This window comes from Ictalurus furcatus, chromosome 23 (genome assembly GCF_023375685.1).
Source record: "Ictalurus furcatus strain D&B chromosome 23, Billie_1.0, whole genome shotgun sequence".
NCBI lineage: Eukaryota > Metazoa > Chordata > Actinopteri > Siluriformes > Ictaluridae > Ictalurus > Ictalurus furcatus.
The window spans coordinates 4,631,691-4,653,573 of NC_071277.1; the positions used below are offsets into that span (position 1 = coordinate 4,631,691).

Consider the following 21,883-nt stretch of genomic DNA (forward strand, 5'->3'; position numbering starts at 1 on the left):
TTTAAATGTTATCAATTCGAGTTCGATTTGATTCGATACTGAATACCTATCAATATTTCATTTAAAATGTTTGTTTTGCAGACATGGAATCCATGTTTGAATATAAATGCTGGTGACTGAAACCCTCCTACTTAGCTATATTAATGAAATAGACATTTACGTAAACAACAGGGCCAACGCAATTATGCTGAATTGCTTATTACTTTTACTTTGAGTAACAAACAGCATAACAAGAAATCATAAATATGTGCGTACAGTGCACACGAGGTAAGCACAAACTGCACATTACTGTAGAAAACAAACAACATTGTAAATGTGCAAGAGTGAAATTCATTAACGACTTGAAAGATGTTTAAGAAATAAAAACGTTTTCAAAGTTCAAAACACGAAAGTTGGCGACGTGTTCAGGACGAGAGGCGAACTCCAGATGATATTCACAAGCACGCGCATTAAGAAGCGATAACGTTTCGTTAAATTGAAGATCGATTAAAATCGGAGAATCGATATTTTTTACCCAGCCTTAATCGTTAGCCTAGATGGAAAAAAAGAAAAACATTACGAGATTGGTTGGACGTTGCGCCGAACGGTAGAGCTCTCCACCGCTAGTCTAACGGATAAAGGCGACGCTATAACCAGTCCTTCCAGGATTACGCGATTGCAGAAATTAACGCAAAATCAAACTGACTCGGCGATATCCGGAGGAGCTTGCAATTTTTCAAAATGGACGAGGATGTGGGCCAAGACGTGTCGTGTGACATCATCGCAACACGCATTCAGGCAAAGTCGCCTTCGCTTCGTGTACGTCGGACATGAGTACAGCTGAAAGGTCGCGGTTACCGCGCAAAAACAATTTCGTGCAATTGCAGATTTCACCGATCCAAGTAGTTTTCCGCAAATCAAAGTACAAAAGACTCCAAGTTGCGTCGTAAAATTTTGAAGGGGGGAAAAAAAATCCGCACCCAAATCGAGCATTTTTGGCCACGACAAAAAACGACAGAGATGAAAGCAGTCGCCTTTCAAAGCTTCGCTCGTCATCTCATCTCTCAGTGAGTCATGAGTTTCGTAAGAAAAGCACACGATTAAAACTTTCGAAGCAAAGGTAGATGAGAGAGGATTCGCGAGACATTTCTGCCCGAAAATAAAAGCGGCGAAAGTCTGACGTGATAAATATCCACGATAAGTAGAAAGTATGCTTCACTTTTTACGCGCACGCTAGGAACAGCGTACGGTACGCGGGACGCAAATTTCGTCATCAGTAGAGTACGCGCGTGTCGCACGTGCGCATTTAATTCCCTTGCCCTATTTAGTTGTTCCACAAGGTGGCGACAGTGACCCAGGGCCGTTGATTCTCAAGGTAGTCGAAGGAAAAAAACGGAAGAGATGGAAACGAGTGCAGGTTAGAAAGTAATTCTAGCCTTTAAAGTGTATAAGGATTTGTATATGGGTGCTAATCGTGGCAAGAGATTGACCAAGCATTGTTCTTCGTGTTGTTGTGATTCTTCTTCGTTGTCGTCCTTCACACCAAAAGGTCTGCTTTACTGCTCTGTACAGCTGTCGTAACGCGCACGTGCCGACCGCCGACCGTGTACGCGTACACATCAAATGGAGTATACTTTGACAGGTTATGCGTACACCAGAGGCTATAGCCGTTCTCCAGCAAAAACGATGTACGAAACCTGACGTTTTGGGGAGGCGGCGCTTTTGGTACATTGGTGGAAATAGGGGCGGGCTCAATGAGTTTAAATAATCGTTCAAATCTTCTTCAGCGCCACATATTTACCTGTCTGAGGCCTATTTTTCTTCCCCCCACAAATCCTACCTAATGCACAGTGCTCAAGTTGGACACAAAGTCCCAGAATGCAATTCAGCCAAACGACACAGATATGCTGAGTTACGGCAGGGACTCGACTCTAGGTGATATTAGCATGAAAGCTGAAGCTTTGGAAGCTGCCTCAGTACTGATATCAACATCATGTCTCGCTGCAATCCTGAATTCCTGTCGGCGCGAGCTCTGTGCTAACTTGCTAACTTGATTTCGATCCATACAAACGGATTAGTTTTGTTTAAGCACCGAAGCTCAGTGTGCAGTTCACTAGTGGACAGGTGACGTTACAGGACTGTGCTACGTTAGCTATGTAACGTATGTTTAGCTTGAAAGCTAATTTACCTCAGGCTTTTGGTCAGTTCAGTCACACAGCTAGCGGAAGAGTGAATATTAAACTCGGGTTATAGAACGTGACAGACCTCTCTTAATCATCAACAGATTAAAAGTCGGAACTCTTCAAGAACACGCTAGTAACAGTAACCAGGTACTGAGCAGTTGCGTCTGTTTCAGAGAGAAAGAGGTGGAGGGAGAGCCGAACAAACATGCTAGCAGCATTTGTTTATTTAAAGTAAGTAACAGGGTGTTAAATACAGCGTGTCCAGCTCAGGAGAATGGAAATGACACCCTGTCAGGTTTTTAGACGCTGTCTGTGATAATGTTTTAGAAGCTAAAATGACAGACGAGGCCTTAGGATACGGCTAGAATATTAAGAACAGCAATAATAAAAAAAGATGTCATGTTGAAGAGAGGGTGAACAGCACTGGAGTCTTCGTTGGTGTAGGAAATGCAGTTTAAATCAACGACGTCCGCCGGGAAAGTCGAGAGTATTCACCTCTGTGTAGACAATGGAGAAGCCTCAGTCACTCACCTTCAGTCCATTGTCTTCCCTGTTCTGAAACCGTGTCCCTTGTTCTCTAGGGATGGGTAGAGTACTGAGTACTGAGCAGGGGGGCACTTATTTATGTAGTGTGCGATGTTTCATAAGTGTTGTTAATTGCTAAGAATACTTTGAACTACTACTTATGGGCGTTTGGTGAGTCGGAACTTTGGGTTCCACAGTACATATTCTAAAACCTTTGCACTGAGTGTTCTAGAACCTTCACACCGAGGATACTAAGATCTTCCCAGTGAGGATTGGAGAACCCGAGGACACTTGGATGCCGTTTGCAGTAAAGATTCACAACATGCGTTGTAGAGCTGCCTTCACTTTGCACTGATGGTCCTAGGAAGTTCACAACCTTTTCACCGACTGTTCTAGAACCTTTGCACTGAGGATCTTCACAGGGAGGATTCTGAAACGTTTTGCACTGCAGGTCCTAGAATATTTGCCTGAAGATTGTAGAACTTTCACTCTGTAGTATTCTGGAACTTTTGTGCTGAGGATTCTAGCACCTTTCCAATAAGGGTTGTAGAACCTTTTTTCCCCTGAGTATTCTTGGCCACTTACAGTAATGATTATAGGACCGCACTAAGGGTTCACCCTTAGAGCACTGAGTGCTCTGGAACCTTCACACAGCGGATTCTAATTCATTTGCACTGAGGACTGTAGGGTTGCACTGACTTTGCACTAATGGCCCAGGAACCTTTGCTGTTAGGGTTCTAGATCATTAACACCGAGGTTGTAATTGTAAGAACTTCATCATGTGAATTCTAGAAAATCTGCATTGATGGCTCTAGACCTTTTTCACTAATAGTTCTATAACCTTTGCACTGAGATCTTCAGATTCTTCAGAATGAGGGTTCCGGAACCGTCGCACTGCAGGTTTTAGAATTTCTGCGTTCTAGAACGTTCACTCTGAAGATTCTAAAAAATAATGATAATAATCTAGGACCTTTGCACTGACTATTCTAGAACCTTCACACTGAGGACTGTAGGGTTGCACTGACTTTGCACTGATGGCCCAGGAACCTTAGCAGTTAGGGTTCTAGAACCTTTACACTGTGGATTCTAAGATCTTCATAATGGGAATTCTAGAAAATCTGCACTGATTGTTTTGAACCTTTGCACTGAGGGTACTAAGATCATCACAGTGAGGGTCCTGGAACCTTTGCACTGCAGGTCCTTGAATCTTTGCACTCTAGAATGTTCACTCTGAAAATTCTAAAAAAAAACATCAAAAATCTAGTACCTTTGCACTGACTATTCTATAGACCTACTGTGCTGAGGATTCTAGCACCTTTCCAATAAGGATTGTAGAACCTTTGTTCTGAGTAATGATTATAGAGCTGCCCTAAGGGTTCACCCTTAGCACTGAGTGCTCTAGAACCTTCACACAGCGGATTCTAATTCATTTGCATTGAGGACCGTAGGGTTGCACTGACTTTGCACTGAGTGCCCAGGAACATTAGCTGTTAGGGTTCTAGAACGTTCACACAGCGGATTCTAAGACCTCCGCAATGGGAATTCTAGACAATCTGCACTGTTGCATGGAGGATCCTATATCTGTAACACTGAAGCGTGTAGAACCTTCACACAGCGGATTCTAGAACTTCATCTGAATGATGTGACTTAAACCTTCACCTGGAGATGCACATTGCCTACACATCTGTATGTGCCACATCTGTATCAGGCACATACTTCTTCCTCGTGGCACGTCCTGTACGAATGGAACGTCTCACTGTTCTCTCATTTTACAGATATAGAGCATGGCTCAAGTGAAAGTGCAGACCTCAGCGCACGCTGTGCCCTCCATCAACGGAACGGTGCCCACAGTCCCACCAGGTGTGTGTGTGTGTGTGTGTGTGTGTGTGTGTGTGAAGACCTTTTATGGTATCCACTTACAGCTTCTCATTTTCAAAGAGGACGACATCGAATGCCATAGAACAGTGCAGTGGCAGTGTGAGGGTTCTGTCACGCAGTGACGGAAGCTTCTAGAAATACCGTTTGTTAAGAGATTTCAGTAGCAGAAGCACTTATTTTAAGTGACGTCATGTCATGGTGTGACTGAGTGTGTTTTTGTTTCAGCTCCTCCCCAGGATAACATGGCAAACCCTAAAGAGAAAACTCCAATGTGTCTGGTGAATGAGTTAGCCCGTTTCAACCGGATCCAGCCGCAGTACAAACTGCTGAACGAGCGGGGGCCTGCTCACGCCAAGGTGCGCTGCTTCAGTTCCTCTCACCACGCGAAAGCCAACTTCGTTTGAATCATTTCATTATAATGCATTTTTACTTAAATATGTAAAAAAAATACACTCTACTTTTACGTCTATGTATGTATAATAATGCAGGTTTCGTTGTTAGTGCTGAACTGCTCTAACTGTGCTCTGTGTGTGTGTGTGTGTGTGTGTGTGTGTGTGTGTGTGTGTGTGTGTGTGCGCAGATCTTCACTGTACAGTTGTGTTTAGGTGAGCAGGTGTGGGAAGCTGAAGGCTCCAGCATTAAGAAAGCTCAACACTCAACAGCCAATAAAGCGCTGGCAGAGAGCTCGCTGCCCCGCCCCCCGCCACGCATCACTAAACCAGACACACACACCAATCCAGGTACACTCACTGGAACACACACACTTACTACATCGTCCTCAGGTTCCAGAGCGGCACTGAGGGTTCTAATGACTTCACACTAAAGATTTTGCACTGAGGGTTCTAGAGCCTTTGCAGGGAAGACCTTAAGACATTTGCAGCGATGAATGTCTCACTGCTCTTGGTATCGATGGTTCTAGAACCGTTGTGGTTAGGGTTCAAGGATTTTCACTCTGAGGATCTAGCACCTTTGTATTGATGGTTTTTAACACCGTATATTAGAACCTTAACTTAAATTTTCGGACATTTGTGCTGTTACATTTACAATGAGGATTGTGGAGTTTAACTGGCTTGGCACAGAATTTTTTGCAGTGAGGATTCTAGAACCTTTACACTGAGAATTGTCGAAACATTGTCCTGAGAGTTCTAAAATCTTTTCTCTGAGGATTCTTGAACGTTCATTCTAAAGATTCTGAAAAACAATTCCAGGATGTTTGCACTGACAGCTCTAGAACCTTCAAACTGTGGATTCTACTACATCTACAATGAGGATTGTGGAGTTGCACTGACTTTGCACTGATAGCCTGAGAACCTTTGCTGTCAGGGTTCTAGAACCATTACACTGAGGATTCTGGAACCCTCACGCTGCAGATTACAGAATACAGAATACAGTACAGTGAGGATTATAGAGTTGCACTGACTTTGCATTGATGGTTATGTGAATGATTACATGGCCGTTACACTGAGAATTGTAGAACTGTTGCGCCGAGGGTTCTAGAACATTTGTCATGAAGGTTCTAGAATCTTTGCTCTGAGGATACTAGAATGTTTACTCTGAAGATTCTCAAAACTCTAGCACCTTTACGCTGAAGATTCTAGAACGTTTGCACGGACAGCTCTTGAACCTTCACACAGCGGCTTCTACTAAATTTACATTGAGGATCATATAGTTGCACTGACTTTGCACTGATAGCCAGAGAACCTCTGCTTTTAGGGTTCTAGATCATTTGTACTGAGGATTCAGGAACATTTGTACTGAGAGTTCTAGAACCTTCACACTGCAGATTCTAATACGGTACAATGCGGATTGTAGAGTTGCACTGAATTTTCACTGATGGCCCTCGAATTTTTCCCTTCTGGGGCTCTTTCTACTGAGGACTATAAAAACTTTGCACTGAGGGTTCTAGAGTTTTCAGAAAAGTCTAACACCTTTGTGCTAAGGATTGTAGATCTTTTGTTCTGAGGCTTCATGGCCCCATGCTGTAATGATTATAGGGCTCCACTGTGGGATTTACAACCTTTGCACTGAATGTTGATATTCTGTTCTTTCTCTCTCTCTCTCTCTATATATATATATATATCTGTATATCTCTGTCTATCTGTCTTTGTTGGATGCTGAATTTCTGGTGTGTTCTTTAGGCAGCATCACCCCCACCGTGGAGCTGAATGGATTGGCGATGAAGCGAGGAGAACCGGCTGTCTACAGGCCGCTGGAACCCAAACCCCTCCATAACTACAGGGCCAACTACAACTTCAGAGGAATATTCAATCAGAGGTGAGAATTGACTTCGACTACCGAGAAATCACGAGGCTTCCGAGTAAGCATCTGCAGCGTGTTCCAAGCAGCAGGTCTGGTGTGTGTAGTGAGACAGTAGTTCTATGGGGTATGGTGCTGTTTGTTAGGGGATCCTAGGACCTTTGGGCTGAGGATTCTGGAACATTTGCACTGATAGCTCTAGAACCTTCACACAGCGGATTCTACTACATTTACAATGCGGATTGTGGAGTTGCGCTGATAACCCAGGAACTTTTGCTGTTAGGGTTCTAGAACCATTACACTGAGGATTCTGGAACGTTTGCCCTGATGATTCTAGAACCCTCACACTGCAGATTCTAATACAGTACAGTGAGGATTATAGAGTTGCACTGACTTTGCATTGATGGCTATGTAAATTATTTTTGCAGTGAGTGCTCTAGAACTGTTGCACTGAGGGTTCTAGAACCTTTGCCATGAAGGTTCTAGAATCTTTGCTCTGAACATTTTAAAAATTCTAGGACCTTTACACTGAGGATTCTGGAACATTTGCACTGACAGCTCTAGAACCTTCACACAGCGGATTCTACTACATTTACAATGCGGATTGTGGAGTTGCGCTGATAACCCAGGAACTTTTGCTGTTAGGGTTCTAGAACCATTACACTGAGGATTCTGGAACGTTTGCCCTGATGATTCTAGAACCCTCACACTGCAGATTCTAATACAGTACAGTGAGGATTATAGAGTTGCACTGACTTTGCATTGATGGCTATGTAAATTATTTTTGCAGTGAGTGCTCTAGAACTGTTGCACTGAGGGTTCTAGAACCTTTGCCATGAAGGTTCTAGAATCTTTGCTCTGAACATTTTAAAAATTCTAGGACCTTTACACTGAGGATTCTGGAACATTTGCACTGACAGCTCTAGAACCTTCACACAGCGGATTCTACTACATTTACAATGCGGATTGTGGAGTTGCGCTGACTTTGCACCGATTGCCCAGGAGTCTTTGCTGTTAGGGTTCTAGAACCATTACACTGAGGATTCTAGAACATTTGCACTTATGATTCTAGAACCCTCGCACTGCAGATTCTAATACAGTACAGTGAGGATTGTAGAGTTGCACTGACTTTGCACTTTGCACAATAGAGATGGTTAAGTATAGTAAGTATATATGTATATGTGTGTATATATATATATATATATATATATATATATATATATATATATATATATATATATATATATATATAGAGAGAGGATAGTAATAAAAACGGATCGAGCAGTGAACGTACCACAAAAAGATCATTAATAACTAACATTAATTGTGTTGGAATGCATAGAACCTGATATGTGGAGCAATTAAAGGAATTCTGTCCAACACAGACAACGTTAAATTAACGTTTATTAAACGATGGCCTAGTATTATTACAATTTAAATTTAAATCAGGTCAATGAAGTGTCATCTGTCCAACTGCATCGATTATGTTGCTGAATAATTTCCACTCATGTCCACTAGGGGGCAGAAGAGCTCCATGGGTAATAGCTGTATTTGAACTTTTTAAAATCTTTTTATTATATTGAGCTCATGAGCAAGCCTCTGTGTGGTATAGTGCTCATACTGCTTATTCTGCACCTGCACGTATACGATGCATAGTAAATGTACACTCTACAGTTATTCACATTTTCATTTGATGCATGTTTGACGTATTGACTTTTTATTGAGTCATAAATATTTTTTAAAATAGTGAAGCAATCAGAATATGACATGCGACACATAAATCCACACGTAAATCATTAAGTAAACACAACTGTACTGAATTGTAAGAGCATCACTGTTGGACACTTAAGTAACAGTTTTGGAGCAAACATGTCTTGGCCAATTGACTACATTTGGAGTCTGGGGGATGTTGTGTACATTTTGGGCCAAGCTGTTCCTTTCATTCAAATTGATACACATAATAGTAGTAATAATAATAATAATAATAATAATAATAATGATGCATGGGAACAGGAAATACTAGCCCTGCTGAGTTACACAGGTGGTTACACACACACACACACACACACACACACACGCGTGTTTACAGACTGTCAGTGTGCAGCAGGGGAGAAACAGCGACAGCGTGGCACACGGCCTCATTCCGTCCCGTCCTAAACTCTCAGTGAGATGCGTGTTTGTGTCTCCGGCGTGGAGCTTTAGAAACAGTAAGAGAGCAAGGAGCCGAGGCAAATCCGATCTCTGCAAGATTACATCATTCTGGAAGAGACGGACAGAGACGGGAGAAAGACTGTGAGAGAAAGGGATAGACAGAGAAGAAGAGAGAGAGACAACAAAGAGACAGAGAAAAGAGGTGAAAAATGAAGATAAAATGTCAAAGAGAGAGACAGTGAGAGAAGAGACAGAAAGAGGAGACGGCAAAAGGGTAGTGAGATGCACAGAGAAAGGGGGGAAACAGACAGAAATGGGGCAGGAGACATACGGGGAGGGCAAGAGACAGATATGAGGGGCAGAAATGGGGAGTTGGAAAGAAATGGTGCTAAAGAGGAGCAAGACAGAGGGACAAAAAAGGGGGGAGAGAAAGAGTGAGGGAACAGAAATTGGGTTAGACATGGAATGGTACATGGGAACAGAAAGGAAGGATTAAACGAGGAAGCGATTCAGAGCGAGGAAAGAGACAGACTGATAGATGGGTGAGAAAGAGAAACAAAAAAGTCAATAAGAGGGAGACAGAGTGAGAGACAGAAGAGAGAGGGACAAATGGAAAAGGTGCAGAGACATACAGACAGAAAGGGGGAGAGAGACACATATACAGAGAATGGGAGAGAGAGACACATACAGAAATTGGGAGAGAGAGACAGACAGAAAAAGACAGAGACAGACAGGCAGAAAGGTGCAAAGAGAGGCAGATATACAGAAAAGGGGAGAGAGAGACAGAAAAAGACAAAGAGAGACAGGCAGAAAGGTGCAGAGAGAGAGACAGGCATGCAGAAATAGAGAGAGAGAGAACCAAAATAGTGGACAAAGACAGATGGACAGAAATAGGGAGATAGACAAAAAGTGTGTGAGGGACAGACGTACAGAAACTAGACTGGGCTGAAAGACAGACCAATGGAAGGTGGAGAGAGAATAAACGCAGACGGGGAGAGAGAGGTTGCCGTGGTGATATTAAACCGTGCGAATGATTAAACTCCTCACCACAACCAAGATTGATCAGGGAAAGCAACATCCGTCACCAGGTTAAACATTTCCTCTACATTCGTCCCTCAAAGTGTGTCGTCTGATTAAAAGCCTTTTACATACGTCTGTGTATAAGTGTGTAAAATGTGCCCGCTGTTGATTGCTGAAAGTGTGATTTATGAGGCAGCGATCATCATCATCATTATTACGACTCCATCTTCTCCTCTATTAGCAGAAAGACATTTGTGCTGATTTATAAAAATGATTTATTGAGCCTATAATTGACTTTCTGTGGTTCACGTGTGGTCAGTTAATGTATGTGTGTGTCTGAGGGCGAGAGTGAGAGTGAGAGAGCGAGTGAGAGTGAGAGAGTGCGTGAGAGCGGTAGTGAGAGTGAGAAAGCGAGCGAGGGAGCGAGTGAGAGCGAGCGAGAGAAGGAGAGAGAGAGAGAGCGAGCGAGTGAGAGAGAGAGCACGAGTGAAAGAGAGCGAGAGAGTGAGAGAGAGAGCACGAGTGAAAGAGAGCGAGAGAGAGGGAGTGAGAGAGCGAGAAAGCGAGTGAGGGAGCGAGTGAGAGTTAGTGAGCGAGAGAGGGGGAGTGAGAGAGATAGTGAGCGAGTGAGAGAGAGCGCAAGAGAGGGAGTGAGAGAGCGTGAGAGTGAGAGAGTGCGTGAGAGCGGTAGTGAGAGTGAGAAAGCGAGTGAGGGAGCGAGTGAGAGCGAGCGAGAGAAGGAGAGAGAGAGAGAGCGAGCGAGTGAGAGAGAGAGCACGAGTGAAAGAGAGCGAGAGAGAGTTAGCGAGAGAGGGGGAGTGAGAGAGATAGTGAGCGAGTGAGAGAGAGCGCAAGAGAGGGAGTGAGAGAGCGTGAGAGTGAGAAAGCGAGTGAGATTGAGGGAGCGAGTGAGATTGAGGGAGCGAGCGAGAGAGAGTGAGCGAGAGAGAGAGGGAGGGAGACCAGATCTTGTGGGTTCACTGAAACGCTGAAGTAGCGTGATGTTGGATATTAATTCCTCCTTGACATTTAATAAACAAAACCTGGGATGTTTCACGTCTCCTCAGCATTCAAAAACATTATAGATGATAGATATTTTTAAAAATGTTATAACGTTATTTTCTTTAAACTCCTAGATGTAAAAAAAAAACAAAACCCTCAAAACAAAAGCCTTATGTATTTGTTACAACTGGAATAAGATTGATTATCTCATTACAGTTGAATTTGATGTGTTGGAAGCGGGAAGAATGGGCAAGTGACTTTGACAAGGGCCAAATTGTAATGGTGAGTGATGACAGTAAATCCAATCCTGGAAAATCATCAGGCGCTGAGGAAGGAGTAGCATGGCACTGCAATGCCCTGCGAATACCAGTCACTCACTGGCACACAGGAATTGGCTCAGTGCGACGTTTATTGAGCTCTTTTAAGAATATGGAGTGCCGTCATGTAGCGTAACTCCTAATAAAAGCTTGAAGTGACAGTGTTGAGGGGAAAACTCCCTAAAATACATGAGGAATATTTCAATTCAGAGTAAATTCATAGGTATGAGAGACCTGTTTATTATAGAAAACTGAAGCTCCATTTGTGATACTGCAAATCAAATTAGAAGTACAAGAATGAAAAGAAAGAATAGCAATGATGGTAGTAGATAAACCTGGGAAGAATCCTCGAGAGGAACCGAAAGTTCCGAAAGGGAACCCAATAAGGAACCCTATGGTCTACACCGGATAGTGGGATTAATAAGGTCAGGGAATTGATTGCGCTTGTGGTTTCGTTGTTTCCGCCACCGCTCGACTTCCCGAGCTGATTTGGGTACGAATGTGTGATTGCGTCAGCACCGCGGCTCTCAGCTGCAACAATAACGAGGGAAACCGCCTCACTGGAAATGATGATATTTCCTGCTCTGATACTGAGCGGAGAGAACCATGCTAACAGGAAACGCTGGACCACAGTGCTGTTTTCTTATCATAAAAGTCATCATTAGCAATATGCAGTGTAATGTATGAGCATGCATGATTCAGTGTTTGTGACCTTTTGTGGGTAGTGAACCTCTGGCGAGTATCTGTGCAATGCTGGCGGATAATATCGCGATAGATAAGGATGTCACATGAAATATGCTGAAAAAAGGGCTGACATTCTGAGAAAACAATTTTTTTGTACATTTGTTCGATCAAAATTGCAGTTAATATGCATATTTATGCTTTTCTCCTCACCACGGTTGTAAAGAGTGCTTATTCGAGCTACTATAGACGTCCTGTCCGCTAAGACCAGACTGGCCCTTCTCCGCTGATCTCTCTCATCAGCAAGGTGTCTCAGCCTTCAGTTTCTTGCACCAGTCTGTGTTAACTCTAGAGACTGTTGTGTGTGTGTGTGTCTGTGTGTGTGTGTGTGTGTGTGAAATTCCCAGGTGATCGGCAGTTTCTGAAATACTCAAACCAGCCCATGTGATAACTGCATAAACGAGCAGGAGTAGAGGTGTTCCTATTAAAGTGGACAGTTAGTGTATTTTCCGCAGGTTTTACGGTTTAGGTTTTCCGCAAGAATTGTCGACTTTACACCATTCAGACAATCCGAGCTAGCTAGTCCGAACTAGCCAATTACCAGGTTAGTGCTGTATTGGACTTAACTCAAGAAGTGGGAACTCGTAATTCCATCGTTTTCTACAAAACGGAAGCTACAAAGTGGGGAAAAACATGTACGCCTGTAGTCGGCTAACATTACTGAGCACGAGTTTTCTCAAAACAGTGAAGTGTATGGTAAGTATTGTAGGTTTAACCAAATAATGAGTCTATGTTGACTGAGCTAAAGTAAATACTACTATTAACAAATTAAAATATTATTTATTTATTTATTTATTTATTTTTGACTGTTGACAGTATGACTGATGTCATATACTGAAGTCCGAGTTGAGGGGTTGTTTTCTTTCCATTTTTCCTAGTCGGAGATTTGAAATTTGTCGAGCTTTTCGTCGAACAAAGCTCGACTTCCCAGCTAACTAGCTTATAAAAGCTTATAGCTTATTATTACTGATGACAGCCTGTCATTTTAAGGAGTTAAACATTACTAAAGAGATGATTAAAGAAAGCCCCATGTGCTAGAACTTTAGCTAGCTTGGCTAACTCACTAACTAGCGATCAGGTATGCTGTATAGCAGCGGATAATTGCTATTTCAAGGTCATCTTTATTTCCGCATTGCTTTAAGCAAAATTTCATAATGTTTAGTACAACATTAATGGGAAACGTTTTCTAAAAGACCTGACATACTAGCGGTAGGTGACTGGCTGAGAGGGAGCTAGCTTACCAGTTGTGAAAGAGCGCGTCATAAAAAAAATGATCAAGGGTTTTTTTTAGTCATGTGTGTAGTTGGAGCTGCATCAGACCAGTTTTATCATTTCAGGGTGTGTGTGTGTGTGTGTGTGTTTTCAGCACAGCTGTGTGTGATTTATGGGTAATCATCACCAGCTCTCCCACATATTTGTATCAAAAGCTAAATCACTGATTTCCTTCTCCATTCTTATCTTGTTAGTTTAGTAAAGAGTAGCGGTGTCCAAACATTTCATCTTGAGGTCAAACAGAGAGAATAATGTAGGGTCACGGGCCACGGGTAGTCTGTACTTATAGAAATAACGAAATCGACAGGTGTAAAGGTGCCAAAAGTCTGTTCTTGAATTGATTGACTGAACAGGAGCCGTACGCTTGTGTAGCGTTGTGTAAATAAAAGTGTTTATATACAGATCTCATTCAGTATACCTCCAGCTCATTAACAGCTTTACAGAAATCCAGGTGTTGGTTTAGATTTAGATCCCCAATAACCATGGCTGGAAAGTTCCCTGAGACTCCCTGCTTTTTATTTTTGTTTCCTCAGTGCCACCGTCTCAAACCAGAAGCTTAATAGCATTAACATTTTAATATAGTCCGGTGGAGTTAACTTAATTTTACAAAACCTTTACTTTAAGCTTGGTTTACACTGCTGTCTTGGATAAAAAGCACGCATTGTAAAGTAATTATTTGGTCAAGAACTGAGATTGATGGTTTTGAAATGTGTAATTGGAAATGGCTGGTTTAGTCATTTAGCTATTATTGGAATTTAAAAAAAAACAACAAAACCTGAAACATTTAATTGATTTTTCTGGGGCGGGTTGAAATGCAAAATTACGTTAGAATGAATGATGTGTTGAAACTAGAAAATATCGAACTAGGTAACTAATTGTCTATTTAAAATTGTCCTTCATGAATAACAGTACACAGGGTGTCTGAAAAGTCAGGAACCAACAGGAATATATTGGAAAAACTGTGAATTTAGCACAAAGTCTTCAAATGATGTAAGGGAAAAAATGAACATTGTTACAGTTCTTGACCACAAGGTGGCGCAGTCACAGAACGTCTTGGGTACATTTGGAGCATGGGCCTGAAGTTACTCAAGTTTCGTTATGATACGTAGATGCATTGCTGAGATAGACCCTCACATCCTGTTTTTTGCACTTGCCAGCATGTTGCAGGAGAACGATTTTGAATATGAAAGTTACTTTGATAAGTTTTGTTTAGACAGGTCTCAAGATGATGTCAGTCGAATTTGGTGAAGATTGGACAAAATTTGGAGGAGAAGTAGCAAAAATGACAGTTAGACGTAAGCATTTTTAGCATGTTATTGCAACTTTTGACCAGTAGGTGGTGCTGTAGCAAAATTTGTTGCATAGCATTGGGTCATGGTCCTGAAGTTGCCTACCAAGTTTTGTGTCTGTACTCGAAGTGGTTGCTGAGATACAACGTACAGTGAGAACATGTACAGCGTATGTTGTAAATAATAAATACAAAGTGTTTTTTATGTATTTTACTGTAATTGCTTCCTGACTTTTCGAACGCCTTCTATAAAATCGCTAAACTAGATGGACGCCCTAAAAAATTCTCCCCAAAGTACTAAGTACAAAGTACTAAGATACAGCCTCACTTCCTGTTTGACGGCTTCGCTGTCATTCGTTGGCCCATTACGGGAAAACCGTTCGGAGTATTCAAAATTCTTACGTTAACTTTTGTGAGGCTTGCTCTGATGATGACGGCTGCCAAATGTTGTTGTGATTGAACAAAATTTGTAGGAGGAGCAGTGAACTGGTTTTAACAAAAATCCAAGATGGTGGATAATCTAATTAGGTGGAACTCATACGGTGCAGTGAACACGTCTCGACCCAGGGAATCTAGGCAGTGCGTTGGCAGCACTTGGCCCAAATTTGGTCAGAATGTTCCTTAGACCCTCCCCAATCAGTGTGCCAAATTTCACAACTTTTAACCAGACGGTTCTGTGGTCTGCCATAGACACCCTAACCAGAAGAAGAAGAAGAAAAGGCAGAATAACAATAGGAGGCCAGGCAACATGTTCATTCAAGTGTGGAGCAAAATATTTACTTAGATTTTATACATTAAGCTCATTTACTTATATTTTCCCAAAAAACATAATGTACTGTAGACAAAAGGGTTCAAACTGACTTTACATAGAAAGAAACAGTCTGGTAGTATACGTGATTGGAACATCGTCAGTTATTCAGATTTTGTTCCTGCATATACTGTGCAAAATGATTTCAGATTTCCTCATCGTTCCCTAATGTCAAAACAATATATCTTCACATCCTCCCTCATAATTGTCACAAGTGACTCAGCAGCAGTTACTGTCAGTGTTGCATCACAGAGTGTTGAGTCGATCATGTCTGCTAGCTTCCAGTAAAAAAAAAAAAAAAATCGAACAAGAGACACACTCATTCAGAAATCTTCCACTCTAATATTCCAGTTAATGTGTGACTGTAGAATGCATTATTAAATTTACCCTGGACATTTTTTACTCTTACTCCAGTGCGTTACTAGAAAAATATGTGTATTTCTGCCAGGGTTGCCAGATAGCCTCAAAATTGAAATTCCCCAAATCCTGTAGTCAGGCGTCATATAATCTTGAATATAATCCAAGAGGTATATTTATAGTTTAGCCACATGTTAAAATGTTTTTAGTCATTCCAAAAACTCAATCCAATCTGGCAACCGTGATTTCTATAAGGATCCAGACTTCAGCAGGTGGTTAGATATGAAGTTTGCGAAACAAATAGAACCCACGTTCATTAACATGAAAAGCGTAAATAACGCTCGTAAATGACTATTTTTTTTATGTCTTCGCAAACGAAGCCGACTAAGTTCGTCGGACGATATCTCAAGCAGATGCAAACTATAATGACCGTGGAATGGGCGGAATTGCTTTGTGGTAAGGGGCGGAATTTGAGAGTGAGAATTCCTTCAGTCGGGAACGAGATGAGAAAAAGCCAGTCCCGCGCACACCTCTACTCCCAACTTTCATTTTCAGTAACGGATTTGTCCTGCTCATGGTAGAGGAGGATTTGGAGCCTGTTCTGGGAAGACTGGTCGTGAGGCAGAAACACACCCTGAATGGGGCACCATTATTTACTCTATTATACTTTGGAGAATAAACTAAAAGTAGGAAGACTCTTAGTCTGATCAAAATACAAATCACACCGAAGGACAGAGGATAAGTACTAAGTTTGCCCTTTTTTTAAAATTATTTTGGCTTTGTATGAACCCCGTAGAGCATTACAGACTCAAATCTCTTAAAAAAAAAAAATTAAATCATGAATACAGCTGCCTATCTGCCTTTACAAGTAGGGCTATACATCCTATTAAATTATGTAAACAGCACATGGTGTGTCATTATGAGGGAAGCAATAGCACTGTGTAGAAGGGTCTTTTTTTCTTTGGAGAATAAACACTGAGCGCTCTGATTAAAAAGCAGAGGTCACCCCTCATATGCATTTAAAGCCATAACGCCAGAGGAATTTCAATTTCCCAAGTTCATTTCAGTGTCAGGAAGGCCGGATGTTCTGTGCCATGTTCAGCTGAAGCAGAACTGGGTGAAAGCATATGGTGCTGTTCACCCTGGAGCCACATTTTAAGCAGAAGCCCAGCCAAAAAAAAAACCCCCCAAAAAACAGAAAAGTACACAGCATCCCTCTTACTCCAATTGTAGTCAATGTGTCAAAACATATGATCTTTACTTTTGCAGTGAGGCTAGTGTTCCTAACCAAGTAGGAAACGTGTATAGCTGCGACATTAGCCCTATGTAAACTGCATGTCAGAAACACTCTTGCCTCACAACTTGGAACTACTGTATATTTTTATCCGAATCACTCCCACCTTCAGAGTCTGTAAAATACGGACGCTTTATCACCTGCCTGAGTCTGACGCTTGTGTGAAGTGATCCCAAACTATTTGCTGAGGAAGAAAAACGATTATGGCTTCAAGATGGCGGCTACTACTGTTTTTAACTCTGTAGTGTCCTTTTGAGTAGTGCATCATACACTGATCAGCCATAACATTAAAACCGGTGACGGGTTCATGGGCGCCCAAGGCTCACCGATGTGCATGGGGAGTGAACTCTAGTGCCCATGCTGACTCGTGTCCACCATTGAAAGTGGCTAAAATGAGCAAGTGAGCATCAGAATTGGACCATGAGGCAATGAAAGAAAGTGTCCTGGTCTGATGAATCATGTTCTCTTTTACATCATGTGGACTACTGGGTGCGTGTCTGTGGCTTACTTCGGGAAGAGATGGCACCAGGATGCACTATGAGACGAAGACAGGCTGGTAGAGGCAGTGTGATGCTCTGGGCAATGTTCTGCTGGGAAACCTTTTGTCCTGGCATTCACGTGGATGTTACTTTGACACGTACCACCTATCTAAACATTGTTGCAGACCGAGTACACCCCTTCATAGCAACGGTGTATTCCCTAATGGCAGTGGCGTCTTTCAGCAGGATTATGCGCCCTGACACACTGCAGAAATTGTTCAGGAATGATTTGAGGAACTTGACAGAGAGTTCAAGGTGTTGACTCGGCCTCCAAATTCCCCAGATCTCAATCCGGTCGAGCATCTGTGGGATGTGCTGGACAAACAAGTCCGATCCATGAAGGCCCCATCTCACAACTTACAGGAGTTAAAGGATCTGCTGCTAACATGTTGGTGCCAGATACCACAGCACACCTTCAGAGGTCTTGTGGAGTCCATGCCTCGACAGGTCAGAGCTGATTTGGCGGCACGAGAAGAACCTACACAATATTAGGCAGGTGGTTTTAATATTATGGATGATTGGTGTACAATCTGAGGAACCACATAAGCAAATCTGTTTGAGATACTCAACAAGGAACAAATCACTTTGAGGTGTGTGTGTGAGAGATATGACCCAGTTGTTAAACTCACAGCTATCGCCTTTTCATTTCCTTATCATCAGCCTTGTGGCTCCAGTACAAAAGCAAGGATCCGAAACGTATATTGTCTGATCAGTTGCTCAAAAGACGTAATCATTAGAATACAAAAAATTTATGCTGCTTAAAATTTTTCAACCAAGCATAGAAAGTTCTGTTTTTAATAAATTAGGTTGAATTTTAGCTGAATAGAAAAGACATGTGAATTCAGCATGTGTTTTATGTGTTTAACTTAGACAGCCATTAAGAATCCTGCATTTCTGCAGTCTTCGAGAACAAAATGCTATATGTATGGCCTGACACCGTGTACTAATCACTCCCTGATTTCTGAACAGTTCCAGTTCTTTAAATATGCATCATTCCCATTATTTCACTTTATACCCTGGCACAGGGGTTACGGTGGTTAGCACGTTTGACTCGCACCTCCGGGGTTGGGGGTTCGAATCCCACCTCCGCCCTGTGTGCGCAGGATTTACATGCTCTCCCCTCGCTTCGGGGGTTTCCTCCGGGTACTCTGGTTTCCTCCACCAGTCCAAAGACATGCATTGTAGACTGATTAGCATGTCCAGCTTGTCCGTTGTGTGTAAATAGGTGCTTGATTGTACCCTGTCCAGGGTGTCCCCCCGCCTTGCGTTAGCTATGAGATCCCTTTGACAGCTCCCAGGCTCCCCCATGACCCTGCGTAGGAGAAGCGGTATGGAAAATGGATGGAAAGACGAACACCACGACACTGTTGAGTCCTCTATTATGATTGGTAAAAGGTGTTGATTAGTGTCCTATAGAGCTCTAACAATAGTGCGGCTGAAAGGGAAATCGCAGTTTGTATTGATGCGTCATTTGAATACACAGTACGTCATGTTCATTACAGTACTATTTATTCACAGAGATTTTATTCAAATAATCTAAGATTAATAATGAACTAGAGCTGCAACAACTAATCGATAATAATCGATTATGAAAATCGCGGTCAACGAATCGCATTATTGATTAGTCGGTCTGCGCGCGGTACATTTACTCATTGAGTTACTTCTGTTCCGAAAACACGCTTCGGAGAGTAAATACTAAAGTTGTGTCGTAATTAACGTACTATACACTTGCACTGTGTACTCTACTCTAACTGGACTACTGCATCTCACTACTCTCGGGCCCCCCGGCCAGCTCCATCAAACCCCTTCAAATGATTCAGAATGCAGCAGCACGCCTCGTCTTCAACCAGCCCAAGAGAACCCATGTCACACCCCTCTTCATCTCCCTCCGCTGGCTTCCTGTAGCCGCCCGCATCAAATTCAAGGCCTTGATGCTCACCTACAAGACCTTGTCTGGAACAGCATCCTCCTACCTCAACTCTCTCCTGAAGGCTTACGTTCCCTCACGCAATCTGCGATCAATTAATGACCGACGTTTAGTAGTACCTACTAGTAGAATGAACTTCCAACCTCAATCCAGACTTCAGAATCTCTCACCATCTTCAAAAAACAGTTAAAGACCCACCTCTTCCGTGAACACCTCACCAACCCATAAAAAAATAAAAAATAAATAAAATAAAAAATTACTCTGCCACTTACACCTCTACTCTGAGCAATTTGCTTCTTCTGGAACTCAATTAATGGATCTTGTACGGTAGCACTACTTGTATTGTTCTCTGCTTGATATATCGCTTTGCTTGTATTTACCCATTTGTAAGTCGCTTTGGATAAAAGCCTCTGCTAAATGAATAACTGTAAATGTAAATCTACCGTCTAGTGCAGTGTTTCCGCAGACCCCTTGTGGTCAGTGGTGTAATTGCAGGGGGTCCCTAGGAAAGTTATTAAAATGTTTGTTATATTGTTTTATATATATATATATATATATATATATATATGTATATATTTGTTATATATATATATATATATATATAGTTAAATGCATCAAAATATATTCAAATGAGATGTTTTCAAATTAATCAATTTGGTTAGTTGCACATATTCAAAAATATCACGTTAGCTGAACTGATGATCGTTCATTGATGGTTGTATTTTAAATTTATTTACAGATGAAATGATCATTTGCAAAAACCGACGAGTGGTAGACAAGTTCAAGTATCGCATTGATGGATAAAATAAACAAAAGATAGTTCAGAGAGTCAAATTAAATGTCGCACCAACAATAAAATGTAATCGAATCTGGTATTTGAATCAATCCCTAGGGAATGACAGGTTCTACCAATCAACCAGAGATTGCTAGGACTGTAGAATTCAGTGCTTTTGTGCATCCATAAAAGGTAATGCATAAATAATATAAGTATTATAATATTATATATACATATGTAAGTAAAAATATAAGTATTTATGTATTACTTTTTATAGATGCAAAAAAAAAAAAACAACACGAAATTACACTACAGTCCTAAATGAATAATATATACTCTGGTGTGTCTCTGTGTGTTTTCTCAGTCAAGGTTTTTTCAGTCTTATATAATATAATTGGACAAACAGTCGTGTAAAGTTTTAGTCTTAAGTTTGTATTTGTTACACTCAGTTTGTGGATTTTATTTTAAATAAATGAAAAAATGGTACTGGATCTTTGCCCCGCCCCATTCGATTAATCGAAAATAATAATAATAATAATAATAATCAGCCAACTAATCGATTATGAAAATAATCATTAGTTGCAGCCCTATAATGAACAGAATTAAGCCTGATATTATTTAACAAAGAAAAAAACATTAATTAATAACATTTGGGGAATACTAAAGCTTACCATAAGCTTACCATAAGGAGATGTTTACAGTAAGTTTTCCTCCCCATGAAAGTCTTCAGGACGGACTGCTTTGAGCTTACCGGTTTCTAGGTAACGTGACAAGCTGTGGGTTTTTTTTTTTTTTGGTCTAATTCACTTCTCTGTTTTTAGGAACATTATATGAGAGAAAGCAGGGAGCATTTTTAGTCAAAAATGAACCGTTAACCAACAAGCTGACATATTAAACGTGATATAATAATGAACTCATCGTTTTGTGGTGGACTGAGCTGTAGTTTAAGCTAGCTAACTATCCAGGATGCTATAAAGGCAGCTAGTGAGACACTCTACATCCCCAGTGTCTCGTTTGGTAGTAGCTTAAAGTCGGCTTTCCACTGTAAGACGCGTCGCTGTCACAGACAGTCCGTACATAGAGTTGATCATGGGACAGCTACAAATACGATAGTGGCTACTGCAGAACATAAACAAAAAGTGGGATTTAAAAGCAGTGAGAGTGTTTTTAAACTGCTCCTCTTCACCTTTTTAAGTGTGCTCTCTCTAGACATAACATTGCTGCTTCTCTAGACATAACATCGCCGCATCGTCACTATCCCGAGGGATTGTTTCTGTTTGTGCGAGCAGGTTTTCTTTATGAGCCCAGATCACGCCGATAGATGATGTACAGTAATGTTATCGCAGTGTCCGTTATAGAGTTGAACCAAGATTTTATTGGGATTAACTTGAATAATTATCTTAAAAGATCTGAAATCATACAGTTTAAAACCTGTTTAAAACAGTTTAAAAAAAAAAAAAGACCATATTACGGTAATCTGGGTAAAGCTAAACAAAGCTCAAATAAATGTGCAGTAGTTTTTTTTTAAATTTCTTACTTGTACAAATAATGTGTAAAATTATGTAGAAGTG

General features: G+C 41.4%; 1 protein-coding gene across 4 annotated transcripts in view; it reads left to right on the forward strand.

Annotated features, from left to right (window-relative positions):
• Window positions 1–21,883, forward strand: part of stau2 (staufen double-stranded RNA binding protein 2) — a 109,289-nt gene that overhangs the window by 1,057 nt on the left and 86,349 nt on the right. For all 4 annotated transcript variants that reach the window (XM_053610970.1, XM_053610968.1, XM_053610972.1 and 1 more), the window contains exons 2-5: window positions 4,463–4,547; window positions 4,791–4,921; window positions 5,146–5,305; window positions 6,704–6,839. In XM_053610970.1, coding sequence (XP_053466945.1) covers window positions 4,472–4,547; window positions 4,791–4,921; window positions 5,146–5,305; window positions 6,704–6,839 — 503 coding nt within the window. In that variant the 5' untranslated portion in view covers window positions 4,463–4,471. The remainder of the gene's footprint in view (window positions 1–4,462; window positions 4,548–4,790; window positions 4,922–5,145; window positions 5,306–6,703; window positions 6,840–21,883) is intronic.